The sequence below is a fragment of the Botryllus schlosseri genome, chromosome 3 (genome assembly GCF_051294905.1).
Source record: "Botryllus schlosseri isolate E-star chromosome 3, Bs_hap1, whole genome shotgun sequence".
Classification (NCBI taxonomy): Eukaryota; Metazoa; Chordata; class Ascidiacea; order Stolidobranchia; family Styelidae; genus Botryllus; species Botryllus schlosseri.
The window spans coordinates 24,517,536-24,533,321 of NC_137238.1; the positions used below are offsets into that span (position 1 = coordinate 24,517,536).

At 37.8% G+C, this 15,786-nt stretch overlaps 3 protein-coding genes across 3 annotated transcripts in view; all 3 read right to left on the reverse strand.

The window, feature by feature from the left end:
* The window catches only part of LOC145435411 (uncharacterized), a 31,705-nt gene extending 22,805 nt beyond the window's left edge, over positions 1–8,900 (reverse strand). Inside the window, exons 1-4 of the mRNA XM_080312686.1 lie at positions 8,737–8,900; positions 8,612–8,674; positions 5,485–5,547; positions 4,025–4,087 (exon numbers count right to left, since the gene is read on the reverse strand). Coding sequence (XP_080168812.1) covers positions 4,025–4,087; positions 5,485–5,547; positions 8,612–8,674; positions 8,737–8,788 — 241 coding nt within the window. The 5' untranslated portion in view covers positions 8,789–8,900. The remainder of the gene's footprint in view (positions 1–4,024; positions 4,088–5,484; positions 5,548–8,611; positions 8,675–8,736) is intronic.
* LOC145436527 (uncharacterized) overlaps positions 1–15,786 on the reverse strand; it is a 162,715-nt gene that overhangs the window by 117,557 nt on the left and 29,372 nt on the right. The window lies entirely within an intron of this gene.
* LOC145435412 (uncharacterized) lies at positions 10,378–15,454 on the reverse strand. Its single transcript, XM_080312687.1, has 5 exons — positions 15,361–15,454; positions 13,347–13,409; positions 11,171–11,233; positions 11,046–11,108; positions 10,378–10,502 (listed from the first exon to the last, which is right to left on the reverse strand). Exons 1-5 carry the CDS (start codon positions 15,452–15,454, stop codon positions 10,393–10,395), a joined length of 393 nt encoding a protein of 130 aa, XP_080168813.1. The 3' UTR covers positions 10,378–10,392.

Consider the following 15,786-nt stretch of genomic DNA (forward strand, 5'->3'; position numbering starts at 1 on the left):
TCGTCTGGAAAATACCGAATCGTTAGGTGAAAAGTATGAGGTTATCGAAACGATGGCGCAATGTTATTTATTTGAAAATATCGCGGTACAGATGACGATGAGATATTTGGGCTCGTAAAAATCTCACAATTCAAGTTACAGGATATAACTTTTATCTTGCTTACTATAAAACTATTTGGACGAAAGTAGGTATACCAAATATGGAATATAGAATATCAATCTTCGGTCCATTCCGTCGTGCATAATTATATTTCTATGTATTGAATATCTTACGAGCACGCTGCGTCTGATTCAAAATATCATTCTTGTTGTCCACGGTATACAGTTTAGCATCGTCTGAAAAATAACGAATACAAGATCTTTTGAGAAGGCTTTAAACATGCAACCCTGAATAATAATACTCTTCAATCATATTGAACTGGTATTTGCTATTAACACCGATAGACGTATCAAAATAATCTATATTCATTTTTATCGAGACTTTTGGAATGCCTCAAACAACACCATAATATAATTGGCATTTCAAGACTATATTTTACTATAGTCGATTAAGCATAGCTAAAACGATAAATGCGAGATTCTAAATTGTGGCATTAACAATCAATTTCTATAGGGGGCATAACGGTCTATGAATGTTATACGCAAATATATTCGTAACGGGTTGATGAGATTGCTGGCAGACATTCAGTTTTGGATAGTCTATATCTTTTGTGTTTGTATGAATGAAAAAATTAGACGACTGGGTCACGGATATTTAAATCGAAGACAAAGTAATACTTTTTCAAAATACATCAATGAATGTCACGTTTGCCACCCAGCATGGTATATAATAAATTGAATTCATCTTTCTATACGTGGTAAATGTACCGATTTATTTACTCGAGTACAATTCGAAGTGACGTCACTAATTTGTACTTATCAAAAGTACAAGTATGGATTTCCAAAAGATAAAAAAGGAAGTTTCACCTAAGGAACAGATTCAGTTAAGTACACGAAGTAGTTTAAAGTCACATACCATGAGAAAGTTGTGCAAGTATAGAAAAAATCTACTTGATATTTCCTCAGAATTAGCAATATGTTGGTACCGATTAGGCGATTGCTACTGCATACACTTTCGAACAATGTCAGCTTACTATAAAAGTTTGTGAAAACGTATCGACAGTAAGCTAACGTTAACGAGCGCCCGGATACCACGCGCTCTTCAATGGTAAGTAAGCGACATCCATTCATTCGACTGGCACATGTAGAATTCTCTAAAATAGTGGTTCTTAACCTATTTCCCTGCAGTGATCCTTATAGAAAATTGCCTAGGTCTTTTGCCGCCCCTCGCATATTGTAAGGACGGTAGTAAAAACAAGGGGTCCGATCGGTCTTTTCGGGTTGGGACTTCGCCATTGCAAATATAGCTTGAATCGCACCCGAGTAGCACTCGACGAATTACCGCTCTAATAATTGCATGTGTTACATTGGAGATCGAATCAAGGTTGAAATAAAAACCATTGTGGACGGGCTCATTCAATCTGGTTTGAGCCCGGTGTAAACATTCTAAATTCACCTCTTTTACTGGCAATACGGGGCCCTTATTTGTATTGATTTTCCTTCTGCGACTGATAAATCAACTGAAATAGTGGTAGAGACTGCATCCAGTTATTTACTGGCGCAAAACCCTGAAAGGCCAGGTTCGCTTCAAAGGGAACCCTCTTGAAAGGTTCCAGGTGAACGCGAACGTGATCCTATGACATCACGTGATGTCATATTGCCAATTCCGACCCTACGTTTCAGTGAAGTGATATATCAATGTACAATTGTAGATCTACATTACACGAGCGGCGACTCTGGCCACATCATGCCGCAATGCTGAAGTAGGCCTACATGCCGCATTTTTAAACGTGACCAAATGTATTAACTGGGGCAATCAAATGGAGGACGTTAAAGTCAATTCTTCGAACGCTTTGCCAACATATTCGACTAGGACTTAAAAGGAATATATGCTCACGCCTGACAGTCAAGGCCAGACAGACAATGAATTCGGCGTCCGATTAATGCTGCATTGATATCTCGCAAAGTGTAGATGTAGTTTTTATGCTTATCACCGATATTACCAAATAAACAAGTTCTGCAGCAGCCGACACTGCAATCGCACGTATTAGGTTTATATATTACTATAAAAATACCAAATCAAGATAACGGATCCGGTGCACCTGCTATAGATTTACATTTGACATGGATGAATTATTTTAATCAATTTTCCTGATTGGTTAAAATAAGCATCATTCGCTGTCTGCCTGAAGTGTATTTCGTTCTTGATGTTGTATGATGGCCAGTCAAACTCAAAGCAGAGAGTCACTGAATATTCACAAACCGAAAGCTGAATATTTCGAGTAAACTTTTCTAACGAAGTAAGAAAAAAATTTCGAGATTGGCGCAAATGGCATGCTCGTCTCGTGGTGACCTTTCATGCAGCCAGCGTAACGCATGGACCATAAAGTGATCCGAAGTTGAAATGCAAAGAATTCTAACCAAATGTTAAAACAATTATATTTGAAACCGAAAATGTTACGCGTTCTTATCGTCTCATTGAGACTATAGTGATGTATTATTCATGTTCCCTCACCGTTTTCTTCTCATAATATTGCGAGACATATACGTTAACCAACGGAACGGATTATTCCAGATTCGAAGTATATGCAACCAGCATTTGGTAAAATAAAAATATACTGCAATATCATTATCAGCAGCTTAACTTAACCTCAATGTGAAATAACGCAAGTATGACCAACATCAGGTCTACCTAATTTAGAAACAGTGGAAGTTTTTATTGGAAATTTAGATAACATGCAGACCAACAATAATAGGTCATGAAATGATGTTCGATCAATGAGTTCGAGGAACTCGCAGTAATGAGATATCAGAGCTTTTGCGTGTTTAATGTACATTACTGTATATGAATTAAATCAGTATGGAGCCATTCTATTCGTGTTCTTATGAAATGATGTGAACAATACAAAATATCACGTTGATCGCTTGATATTTTCTGGATCCTCAGAGTCACGTGGTCAACTAGGTTAGAGGTAGGGCTGCATTAAAAAGAAATATCAATTTACAATAAATCTGTTTAAAACATGTTTATCATTGTTTTCTTTAGAAATGTCGTCACTACGTGACGACACAGTGGATTGATAGATCCATCAAAAGAGACGTAGCGCACACCTCCTTCAAGAAATTCAACGAATCTTGATGGCATTCTTCAATTCATACCGTCATGCAAAAAATATTTTAAAATGCTGGAATATCTTACGCGTATTCAGAGAGTCATTCAAAATAATGGTCTCGTTTTCGACAGTATCCAGTCTCTCATCGTCTGAAAAATACGAAATTGTTATACGTAAATATGAGGTAATCGAAACAGTGGCTTTGTACTATGTATTCGTAAATTTCGCGCTACATATGATAATAGGATAAATGGGCAACTAAAACTCTCACAATTACGATTACAGGAAGCAACTCTTAACTCCCCTACTATGAACAACTTTTCGGACAAAAGTAGGTGTATCCAAAGAGATAGCGCACCCGTCGTTTACACAATTCAGTAAATCAATATGGCAATCTTAGGTCCATTCCGTCGTGCATAAACATGTTTTAAAGTAATTGAATATCTTACGAGCGTTCAGCGTTTCATTCAGAATAATGGTCTTGTTTTCGACAGTATTCAGTCTCTCATCGTCTGAAAAATACCAAATTGTTATACGTAAATATGAGGTAATCGAAACAATGACGTTGTACTATATACTCGTAAATTTCCCGCTACACATGATAATTGGATAATTGGGCTACTAAAACTCTCACAATTACAATTACAGGATGCAACTCCTATCTGCCTTACAATGATCAACTTTTTGGTCAAAAGTAGGTGTATCCAAAGATATGGCGCACCCGTCGCCTATGGAATTCAATAAATCACTATGGCAATCTTAGGTCCATTTCGTCTTGCATAAACATGTTTTAAAGTAATTGAATATCTTACGAGCGTTCAGCGTTTCATTCAGAATAATGGTCTTGTTTTCGACAGTATTCAGTCTCTCATCGTCTGAAAAATACCAAATTGTTATACGTAAATATGAGGTAATCGAAACAATGACGTTGTACTATATACTCGTAAATTTCCCGCTACACATGATAATTGGATAATTGGGCTACTAAAACTCTCACAATTACAATTACAGGATGCAACTCCTATCTGCCTTACAATGATCAACTTTTTGGTCAAAAGTAGGTGTATCCAAAGATATGGCGCACCCGTCGCCTATGGAATTCAATAAATCACTATGGCAATCTTAGGTCCATTTCGTCGTGCATAAACATGTTTTAAAGTAATTGAATATCTTACGAGCGTTCAGCGTTTCATTCAGAATAATGGTTTTGTTTTCGACAGTATGCAGTCTGTCATCGTCTGAAAAATACGAAATCGGTATACGTAAATATGAGGTAATCGAAACAATGACGTTGTATTATATATAGGCCTACTGGTAAATTTCGCGCTACATATGATAATAGGATAATTGGGCTACTAAAACTCTCACAATTACAATTACAGGATGCAACTCCAAACTGCCCTACTATGAACAACTTTTCGGTCAAAAGTAGGTGTATCCAAAGACATTACGCACCCCTCGCTTATGGAATTCAATAAATCACTATGGCAATGTTAGGTCCATTCCGTCGTGCATAAATATGTTTTAAAGTAATTGAATATCATACAAGCGTTCAGCGTTTCATTCAGAATATTGGTCTTGTTTTCGACAGTATCCAGTCTCTCATCGTCTGAAAAATACGAAATTGTTATACGTAAATATGAGGTAATCGAAACAATGACGTTGTACTATACACTCGTAAATTTCGCGCTACATATGATAACAGGATAATTGGGCTACTAAAACTTTCACAATTACAATTAGAGGATGCAACTCTTAACTCCCCTACTATGAACAACGTTTCGGTCAAAAGTAGGTGTATCCAAAGAGACAGTGCACCCGTCGTTTACGGAATTCAGTAAATCACTATGGCAATCTTAGTTCCATTCCGTCGTGCGTAAACATGTTTAAAAGTAATTGAATATCCTACGAGCGTTCAGCGTTTCATTCTGAATAATGGTCTTGTTTTCGACAGTATCCAGTCTCTCATCGTCTGAAAAATACCAAATTGTTATACGTAAATATGAGGTAATCGAAACAATGACGTTGTACTATATACTCGTAAATTTCCCGCTACACATGATAATGGGATAATTGGGCTACTAAAACTCTCACAATTACAATTACAGGATGCAACTCCTATCTGCCTTACTATGATCAACTTTTTGGTCAAAAGTAGGTGTATCCAAGGAGATGGCGCACCCGTCGCCTATGGAATTCAATAAATCACTATGGCAATCTTAGGTCCATTTCGTCGTGCATAAACATGTTTTAAAGTAATTGAATATCTTACGAGCGTTCAGCGTTTCATTCAGAATAATGGTCTTGTTTTCGACAGTATCCAGTCTCTCATCGTCTGAAAAATACGAAATCGGTATACGTAAATATGAGGTAATCGAAACAATGACGTTGTACTATATAGGCCTACTCGTAAATTTCGCGCTACATATGATAATGGGATAATTGGGCTACTAAAACTCTCACAATTACAATTGCAGGACGCAACTTCAAACTGCCCTACTATGAACAACTTTTCGGTCAAAAGTAGGTGTATCCAAAGACATAGCGCACCCCTCGCTTATGGAATTCAATAAATCACTATGGCAATCTTAGGTCCATTCCGTCGTGCATAAATATGTTTTAAAGTAATTGAATATCTTACGAGCGTTCATCGTTTCATTCAGAGTAATGGTCTTGTTTTCGACAGTATCCAGTCTATCATCGTCTAAAAAATACCAAATTGTTACACGCGGAGTTGTAGTAATTGTAATTTGTAATTGAGGTGAGTGTAGTATTACATTTTTTCATGTAATTGTAATTGTAATTGTAATTGAAGCATTTTCAATTTGCATAATATTCATTGTAATTGTAATTTGATAAAATTTTTATCTAATTAGAATTTTCATTACAGTGAATTTTTATTGATACCTGACAAGCACAACATAATATAGTTGACGCTTCCTAGTTATACGATCAACTGCAAACCAGTGTTCACCGTGACACAAATAACTGTTTCTCATCAACATGTTAATTTTTATAAACGGTAAAATAATTGTTTTTCGCGTTGGGATTGGTTTTGTGGGTGCGGGATATTAGGGTTCCCACACATGCCACTTCCTCTCCATCGCTTGCTCTTATGTTATCTTTTCTCGCTTTTCATTCACTGTGTACATGCCTGTTCTTTACATCGTTAAGGTCAGGGTTCATCAAACTGGGGTAGACCCGCAGATTCACATATATAGTACTATATAGTACTATAGTACACATTCACTGTGACAATTTGAAGGTTTATGTGTCAAGCGACATAAAAGCTTAGACTTGCCAACTGCTGCGTTTAGGGCTTGAGCCACGATGCCATGTGACTAATAATTGTTTTTTTTTTGTTGTGCAGGGCCGTAACTGCCACACCCCAAACCCCCACACCCCAAATTGGAGAACACCCAAGCTCGAACAGGGCTCAAAACGAAGTCATTAATGAACTGGAATTATAGAGTTTCTTTTTAAATATATGTCAATTGATGCCGATTTAATGCTGGCAAGTGTATTGATTTTTGGGTACTCTTTCCCCAAGAAAAACTATGCAAGATTTATATTAATAGGCAATCCGGCATCGGCCATTATTGCGCCACGGTGTGCCAAGACATGAAGCTTAGGCAAACATGGGACTCTGAGAAGTCATTCAAAACTGAATAATATATTTCAACATGATAATGACAAGTTATATTTTTGTAATAGTATGTTTTTATTTCATTGATGGCGCGATCGTCCGACCTCGAGGCCAGTGCATTTTGAAAGGTTTCAATTGCTAAACATCACAGGAAGTGAAACGTAACTGACTTAAATTCGGACAACGAGTTTGATTATTTATATATTGTAGAAGCGTATATTTAAAGGTAACATGGTTATGATGCTGTCAGCATTGCATGTCTTGGGAATACAATCAGCAAATCTATGAACAGATCGCTGCTCACAGACTCAACCGACTTCCATCCCTACTTTTGACTTTGAATACGACCAGCTTATAAATTCGAGAAGCTTGATAGTTTAGTAATTTTACGTTGCTCATCAGCCGCGGCGATGAGTTTTTCGTAGCCCAATGTCAATTTCGGATTAGTTCTGTAAGCAGTCAGTCACTGAATATGATGATTACTTTATTAGCGCTAATTCAATGTTCGGTGTTTTGCTTCTGTACAAATATTCCTGGTCGAGAAATACCAGATTATTTCGTTCTGCAGCAGCTGGCATTATTTTCCATACAGTGACCAAGTTAGGTACAAATTAAAACTTGAAAAGTCATTCATCAAGCTGTGACATTATAACAGTATGTAGTACTCAAATCTAGAGTTGGACAATTAATTGTAATTGTAATTGGAGTTAATGAAATTGATTACATTTTTGACGTAATTGTAATCGTAATTTGATATTTTTAGTATGGAGTAATTGTAATTGTAATCTAATTGACCCATGCAAGAAAGTAATAATAATTGTAATTGTAATTGAGCTGAAATAATGTAATTGATCCAACTCTGGATCACATAAATACTTTTCAAGCTGTTCTGTAATAAGTAATAAAAAAATGAAACCTTAATGTCAAACCGACCACACAGAGGCCGGTCCGTAATTTGCTTATCAGCTCGTATCATGTCTGCTTGAAACTGAATGGAGACGTTCTATACAATGGAGTGTCAAACATACGTCACTGGATATCAACCGACTCGCGAAGCATACTCATTGGCCACATACTAGCATTTCGACGGCAGTACGGCGTTTGCACTCTCGAGTCCCTATTTGGAACAATTAGGTGACATTGTCACCGAAGTCAGCGAATCATCAAGAAGAAGTAGAAGAATTGCAAACTCCGTTCACAGTTTTCTGGGGAAATGGACCAGAAATAGTCATTGACAGCGACGAAAACGACAATGCGAAACCGCTGTATTCAAGTTACAACCCGAATGGTGATATAATAATAATGAACCAAATACCAACGACCGCGTTTGCAGTTAATTATATTGTGTTAGAAAGAACTCATACGCTTGTCCAATGCCGCATCACGACTAAGTCAAAGGAAGCAGCCTACTTATGTCGTCGTCAGAGCTACTGTTTTAGCGGTTCATAACTGCATCCATAGAATTACTAGTCGTATTTTTGCTGATTAAGTTTGTTTTGTGTATTAGGGTGTTGCTAGAATAGAGTCGCCGTAGCTGTGATGTATTGTAGCCCATAGGCTTGCCAATAAAGCGCTCTAGTATAAAAAGCTATGGATTTCGAAGTTACCATATTGGAATCATTTGATAGGTCTAACCCGCAAGCCATCGAATGGTTTGAATCCGGCTGCCGACCTAATTTGAGTGTGACACCCATATTCTATATATTGCTACATGACATTTATTTGATATTGAAAGTAGGCCTACATAACTTACGCTTTGTGACGGTCGAGAGTAACATTTCGACTTCCGTCTTCACGTTCCTAATGGTGGTATTTTCTACGAACATAAATTCCAACCTTGCGTTGACACGACTGACGACAAATGAACAAAATACATACGATTGATAGCGGTTGAGTGCAGCATTTCAACTTTCTTCTCACCTTTCTTCATAGTCGCATTCACTGAAAATATTTATTTCAACATTACATTAACATGACTGAGACTCTTATCTATCGACATATATCGATTGAATATTAAACATAACACGTGTGAATTTTATCATTAAATAGCCGCCCGCTGTATCATGATAGCTTTACATTTGCACTATCATTACTATTATTGGGTACAATGGTGATACTTATCGTCGTTGTGAGTCTTTGTAACATGGAATATGATTTGTTCTCTCTTTTTTTTTTTATAAAACCTCTCTTACTAAATATCACGAAGCCTGCGACAGCAGTCGATAACGATGGTCGAGACAATGGCGAAGACAATAACTTAATCAGTGTGACAAGGACTGGAAAAGTGATTCTGTGCAATTAATCATGTACAAGTATATACGTAATGCCACAGTTGTGGCACAAGGTTGCATCTGCGCAACAAATGGGAAGGAAATGTGTAGCCAATCCGATTGAAGGCGTGAAAGATATTATGAACGATGATAAATAGTGGTTAAATAACTAGTTGATAATTGTGAAGGTACAGATCAAATATTGCTTTTCTTGGACATAAACTCAAACTGCCAGATTTCCAGGTAACCAGTTCTGGCACACTTCTTGGGAGTTGCATGTTACATGGCCTGTCACGTCATGGTGCGTCGTGGCGCGGTAAAGGCCAACGCCGATATGCCCATTTCTATAACTCATGCGTATATTTTCGCGGGAAAGAGCACTCATAATCAAGATATTTGGCAACTTGAAAAGGTTGCATAAATTTTCAAAAAATACTCTAAAATTTATGCTAATTCACGAAATAATTTTGGGCCTCTTTCGAGCTCCCCCCCCCATTGGGGGGTTTGGGGTGCGGCATTTACGGCCCTGATTACAGTCCTTACAATATGAGGGCGGCGCTGGAGCACGAAAATTTTCGAAAGGGGGCGCTGGATGAAAAAAGGTTAAGAACCACTGGTTTACGTCATCTATCGCAGCATTTTCTGAACAATAGACAATGTAGTCATGTCGGTAGGGACTATCTTCACGAATGACAGTTGCGAAATAATTGATTGATTGATGAATTGATCGTTGATTTCATGTTAGTGACGTGTGTCTTTACTTTGTCTTTCGCGGCATTTTTTGAACAATGAAGAATTTAGTCTCACCAAAATGCTATCGATCTTTCGTTAAAATGCATTGTCACGAATGACCGCTGCCATATCATCCTACATACTAATTGTTATCCGCGGTATGTCAATGATCTTTCACAGTAAACAAAACAACGAATTCTCGAGATTCTACACTAGCCCCTAGCCAATGTCAGAGCTGTTACTCAGTGTGTTTATTAGAGCAAGTTAAAAAACTTTTTCAATCGCTACGCTGCTGAATAAATTTTTAGTTATCCTGAAAATCCGTTGTTCACCAAATCTGGGTCCTTTTTCGACAAATTGAAGAAAAGTTAAAAGAATTGTGAGTGCCACAACAGCAAGTGTTATAATTGCTGGGAATGTAAAATGCAGGTTAAAACAGTCTGTTAAAATTGCGAGTGTTAAAACAATGATCGAAACTACGAATATCAAATTACGGAGAGTCAAAACAGTTATAGTCATGATAGGGAAACCGTCAAAACCCTGCGGGATTCTCATCAGTCAACATTACGAAATACTTACGAGCGGTATCGGTTGCGTTAAGCTGAGCAATAGAGTTCTTTACATCGTTCATATCGTCAGTTTCTAAAAATGCAAGATAGTGATCACATAAATACCTTTCAAGCAGTTCTGAAATGAGTAATAAAAAAATGAAACCGTAATGTCAAACCAACCACACAGAGACTGATTCGTTTTTCGCTTATCTGTTCGTATCATGTCTGATTGAAACTGAATTGCGACTTTCTATATAATGGGGGTCAAACATACGCCACTGGATATCAAGCGGCTCGCGACGCATGCTCATGCTCATTGGCCACATAATAGCACTTCGACGGCAGTGCGGCGTTTGCACTCGAGTCACTATTCGGAACAATCCATAAAATTATTAGTCGTATTTTCGCTGATTAAGTTTTTTTTGTACAAAGTAGTGGCTAGGATAGAGTCGCTATTGCTGTATTATATTGTATAGGATTGCGAATGAAGTTAACATCTTGGAATCATCACACCGGTCCAACCCTCAAGCCATCGAATGGTTAGAATCCGACCACCGACCTAATATGAGTCTGACTATCCCTATTCTCTATATTGCCACATGACATTCAATGATATTGCAAGTACATAACTCACGCTTTGAGACGGTCGAGTGCAGAATCTTGACTTCCGTCTTCACGTTCGCAGTGGTGTTATTCTCTACAAACACAGATTTCAACTTTGTGTTAACACGACTAAAGAAAAACAAAGAAATTACTTACGATTTTCAATGGCTGAGTGCAGCATCTCAACATCCTTCTTAACCTTCTTCGTGGTCGCATCCACTGAAAACATTGATTCCAACATTATACTAACACGACTTAGCAGCTCTTCTATCGACATATATCGATTAAATAATATATTCAACAATGGTGGATTTTATCAATATATAGCTGCCAGCTGCATAATGATAGCTCAGGGGTTCTCAAAGGGTGGGCACAGGAGTATTTGAGGTGGGCCACCAAGCTATTTGGAATATTGTAGAACTAGTGAAAATTTGGTTATATTTATTATGTTGTTCGCTCAAAAATATATTCATATTATCAAATTATACGTAGGCTACCTTAAGCTTTTCATCCGAATCTGATGGGACGTAGTGGCACGTATTTAGTCATAATTTACAAGTCGAAAATGGGAGGGGACGCGGTGGCTTTTATCCAGCGGCTACGACAACCTACGGCAAACGGCAACGAAAATAATTTCGATTATATATTAACTTGAAGTTAGTGATGAAGTGACCAAGTATTCCAGCAGGGTCGTGTATCGTGTGCAATCGAAAAGGGTGTGCATTAAATTAGGACAGAAGTGTATTTCATGTAGATTTACGGTGCCATGGCAGGTCGTATTATTGCAATATCAAAATAGCCATATACGCAATTTATTAATAATTATCAACTTCCTATTGAAGTAAACGGCACCACCGCAACAAATCGTAATGTATTGAGGATTTGGCGCAGCACATTAATGTTTGGAGTCGCTTTAAAATTTCCGGTCTTGAAATCATTGTACATAATATAAGAGTCACATGAAATTATTGTATCATTGGATTGAATGTTCTGACATCGCAATGTCAGTAGATACAGGACATACTAATGTAGGCCTACATTGTACAGCTTGAACTTTAAAATATTCTTTCTCCACATATGTGCAGTATCCCTTTAACCAAAGAATTGTTTGAAGCTGGCCCAGCCCCAATCCCCAATGCTGCACCTAGAACTCCCAATTGGGGGGGGGAGCTCAAAGGGCTCAAATTTCATTGGTTGGTTGGTCGTTTGTTTGTTGGAAAAGATTTATTCAACTTGAAAATTTCCGTCGCGCTTCGCGCGATTTCACTAATATGAAGGTCTACATTGGTAATGATCAGTTAGAGAAAAATGCACATATTTTAGAGAAATATGCATATCGGCGCCAGCGATGACCACGCCTTGAACGGGACTATGACTTCAGGATAAGAGGTGAGCCACAGAACATTTTCGAACCGGAAAATGGGCCACGAGCAAAGAACGACTGGGAACCCCTGTGATAGCTTTACAATTGCATTATTATTATTATTTGGATATTATAGTGTTAATTATCGTCATTGTGATCTTTTTGTAACATGGACTATATGATTCGTTCTCTTTGCTTTAATAAACCCCTTAATAAATATCACGAATCCTGCTACTGCAGTCCATAACAATGGTGGAGACGATAAACTAGTGAGATGTCAAGGATTTGAAAAGTGATTCCGTGCAATTAGATGTGTACAAGTATTTATTTATGTAATACCACAGACTGAAAAGAAATATGTCCCCAATTCGATTGAAAGCGTAAAAAGGTATGATGATAAATGGTGGTTAAAAGACCAATTGCCAATTACAAAGTCACTACGAAATACGGCTTTTCTTGGACATAAACTCACACTGCCATAGTTCCATAGGTAGTCAATGCAATCTTAGTTTATCGTATGAAGTGATTGATGTCTCTTGTCGACTTGTCATCGCCGTGGCTGCACGTGTGATCATATGAACACGATAGGTGCAACAAGTTACCGTAATAATGTGATCATAATTACTCATAAATACTGCCATTTGTAACGTGCAGCAACCTCGCAGTTTAAATGATATCTGTCGAGGTTGAGATACGGGAAACATTTTCATGTATATCAGTGATGAATTCCGCAGCAGTGAGTAGGTCAATTCGAATACACCCATCGTACGTACGTCATCACTGACTTCTTTTCATTTCTTCTTACGCCATTGTTGACCGTGGTGCAAAAGACTAACTGGTGATAAGCGCCAAATTTTTCTTTTAGTAAACAACAACAGATCGAGCATGCCACCGACTACAGGCCTATATGTGATTGAATATGTGATGCGTTCAGTCATTCAGAAAAGTGTTTGTAGCGAAACGTCTTACGCGTGTTGAGCGATTTTGAAGTGTTAGCAATATAGCCCTCGACCTCCTGCAGTTTGGAATCGTCTGAAAAAAAGAGAATTTAGCCTTTTTCGTAAATACCTTCACCCTGTGGACATAATTTAGGAATGTACAAAACACAAAATCCTTAAATCTTTACCAAAAGCAGTGGTTCTTAACCTAATTTTCCCCAGCGCCCATTTCAGAAATTGCCGGAGTCTAGCGCTCCCCTAAATCAAGGACTCTAGTAAAAACTATCGGCAAGTGGTCGAAGTCCGTTTTCGGGCTGATACTTCGCTATTAAACCACTCGACTAATTAACGGTATAATTGTATGTCATATTGTCATATTGTCTTGTTGCTTCAATGTTCTTAAACAATCTAACCTTCCCAGGACTCTTCCACGCGAGTTGGTAATATTAAAGCCACCTGAAGTGACAAAAGTCCTCCGAAAATATATCGGTAGACTGAAGGAGAAATGATAGTCGGGTAACTAAATAGAATGTGTTGAGAGACAACACAGGAAACTCCTGGAAAAGGATCGGAAAGAAAATTCTTTCCGCGATGAGATCGATGGCACTGGCGAAGTGATCTCTTTTCATGATGCATGGAAGCCGGTTCGGCCCTCCAAAGATTTTGAAGCTCTGAAAACCTTTTGTGGATGACTGGCAACATTCTTTCCCTCAACGGCTACTGTTGAAGCCGATATTTCCAAGATTCGCTGGGCGAGAAATGAATTTAGGAGATACTTAGCTGACATGAGTTTGGAAGCACTGTTACAGTGCAAACGATTTAAGTCTATTCAACAGCTGTAACAATCACCTGTTGAGCGTGTTTGTTAGGCTTTTCTTTCTTTCATTTTGCTCATTGGCACCCATTCCGATGGATACTGCACATTTTGTGGTTTCGTTTGATATTATTAACCGATGAAGTCGTTAGGTTTTTTCTTCTTCTTATTGTTCGTTGGCACTGATTATACGTGGATGCTGCACATTTTGTGGTGTCTTTTGACAAACTAGCCCAAATAAAGCGTTTTTGTGACTAATTCGAGGCTGAAACTATCTATTTACAGGACGATGCCAATGCTGCCAAAAATAAAAATCGAAAAATGCCAAAAATAAGTTCGCCTAAAATCTTTTTTTTTAATGTCAGGAATCCGGCCCGCCTTATGTTCATGTTCTCCTGTCCGGCCCACTGGATGGAGAAGTTGCCCACCCCTGGGTTAAGGGAAGTGCAAAACTTTTTCTATACCTTCAAGTCAAAACGCGCGCAAACTCTTGATATATTCAATCGTTTGCTCAAGATGAAAGGGAACATTGAATCAACGGGATAAATGTGTCAACTTCAAATTCTTTCCACGGTGAACAAAAATATTTTAAGCAATAAGCATCTTACGCTGGTCAAGAGTTGTATCCAGAATAGTGATATTCTGCTCAATTCGTTTCAGTTTGGCATGGTCTGGAAAATAACGAATTCGAAATGTCGTGAGAATACTTTCAACATGTAAACAAAAAACGCCTATGCTCGTATTGAGATAATCTTCATTCTTTTCACCGATACTTTACCAATGCGTCAAACAATAGAATAATGTGTTCGATATTTCATGACTATACTGTACTAGTAGCAATGTATTGTATGGCGATGAAGTACAGCGAAAACTATGTATACGATTCATCGTTGGGTGAATATATACACTGTATAGGGCTTGTATTTTATGAACATTTTTCAAGAACTAATAATAATTTGCACTTTCATAACGTAAAATGAAATATATTGAACTAGCTATATATTTCCCAAAGCAACTGTAATACCTGTGAAAGTAACTCAACACAAATGGCGCATCTATGATTCAATCAAATGGCCAAAGTCCACAAAATGAATTCATCATCATAATCGCTGTCCCTCGTAACTCCCATGATGATCAAAGTAGTAGGCATAATCAGTCGTATAAGTTGAAAAAGCAGTATCGACACAATTAGCTAATCCGTGCCAGGAATTTATCCTATCTCGCGACTCACGATTTCTGTCACTTTCTTCCAGATCCGCCACTTTGTCGTTAAATGTATTGATTTCTAAATTACAAAACAGGGTATAATAAGCCGTTGTATCCATGTTGGAGACTGTTCAGTAGGGCTGTTCAAAAATAACCTTTTTTCCTGAATCTTGCAGGTTACGTGATTAAATCGTTAGGTTGCCTTAAAAAACGACGCCAACCAAATTTGAATCCACTCCAACCAATATTCGCGGATTTCGTACAGTTTGAAAATTTTGAATTTGCCAAAAATGCAAAAAAAAATGTTTTTTCAAATTTTCCTTCCAACCCCATGAAATTGTTGCGTTGTCTTCAAAAACGATGGAAAACAAATTTGACTCAATTCCAAGCTGTAGAAGCGGAGTTATTCAAGTTTTTTTGATGATAATTCGGGGATGATCCACCGATCAAG

Excerpts from the sequence above, each read along its gene's own strand:
- LOC145435412 (XM_080312687.1), bottom strand. The coding sequence starts at position 15,454 with ATGGATACAACGGCTTATTATACCCTGTTTTGTAATTTAGAAATCAAT. Across the intron at positions 13,410-15,360 it reads GGAAGAAAGTGACAGAAATC|ACGATTCCAAACTGCAGGAG; the intron begins GTGAGTCGCGAG and ends TCTTTTTTTCAG. Across the intron at positions 10,503-11,045 it reads GCACTCGACCGTCTCAAAGC|AAACTGACGATATGAACGAT; the intron begins GTGAGTTATGTA and ends TTGCATTTTTAG.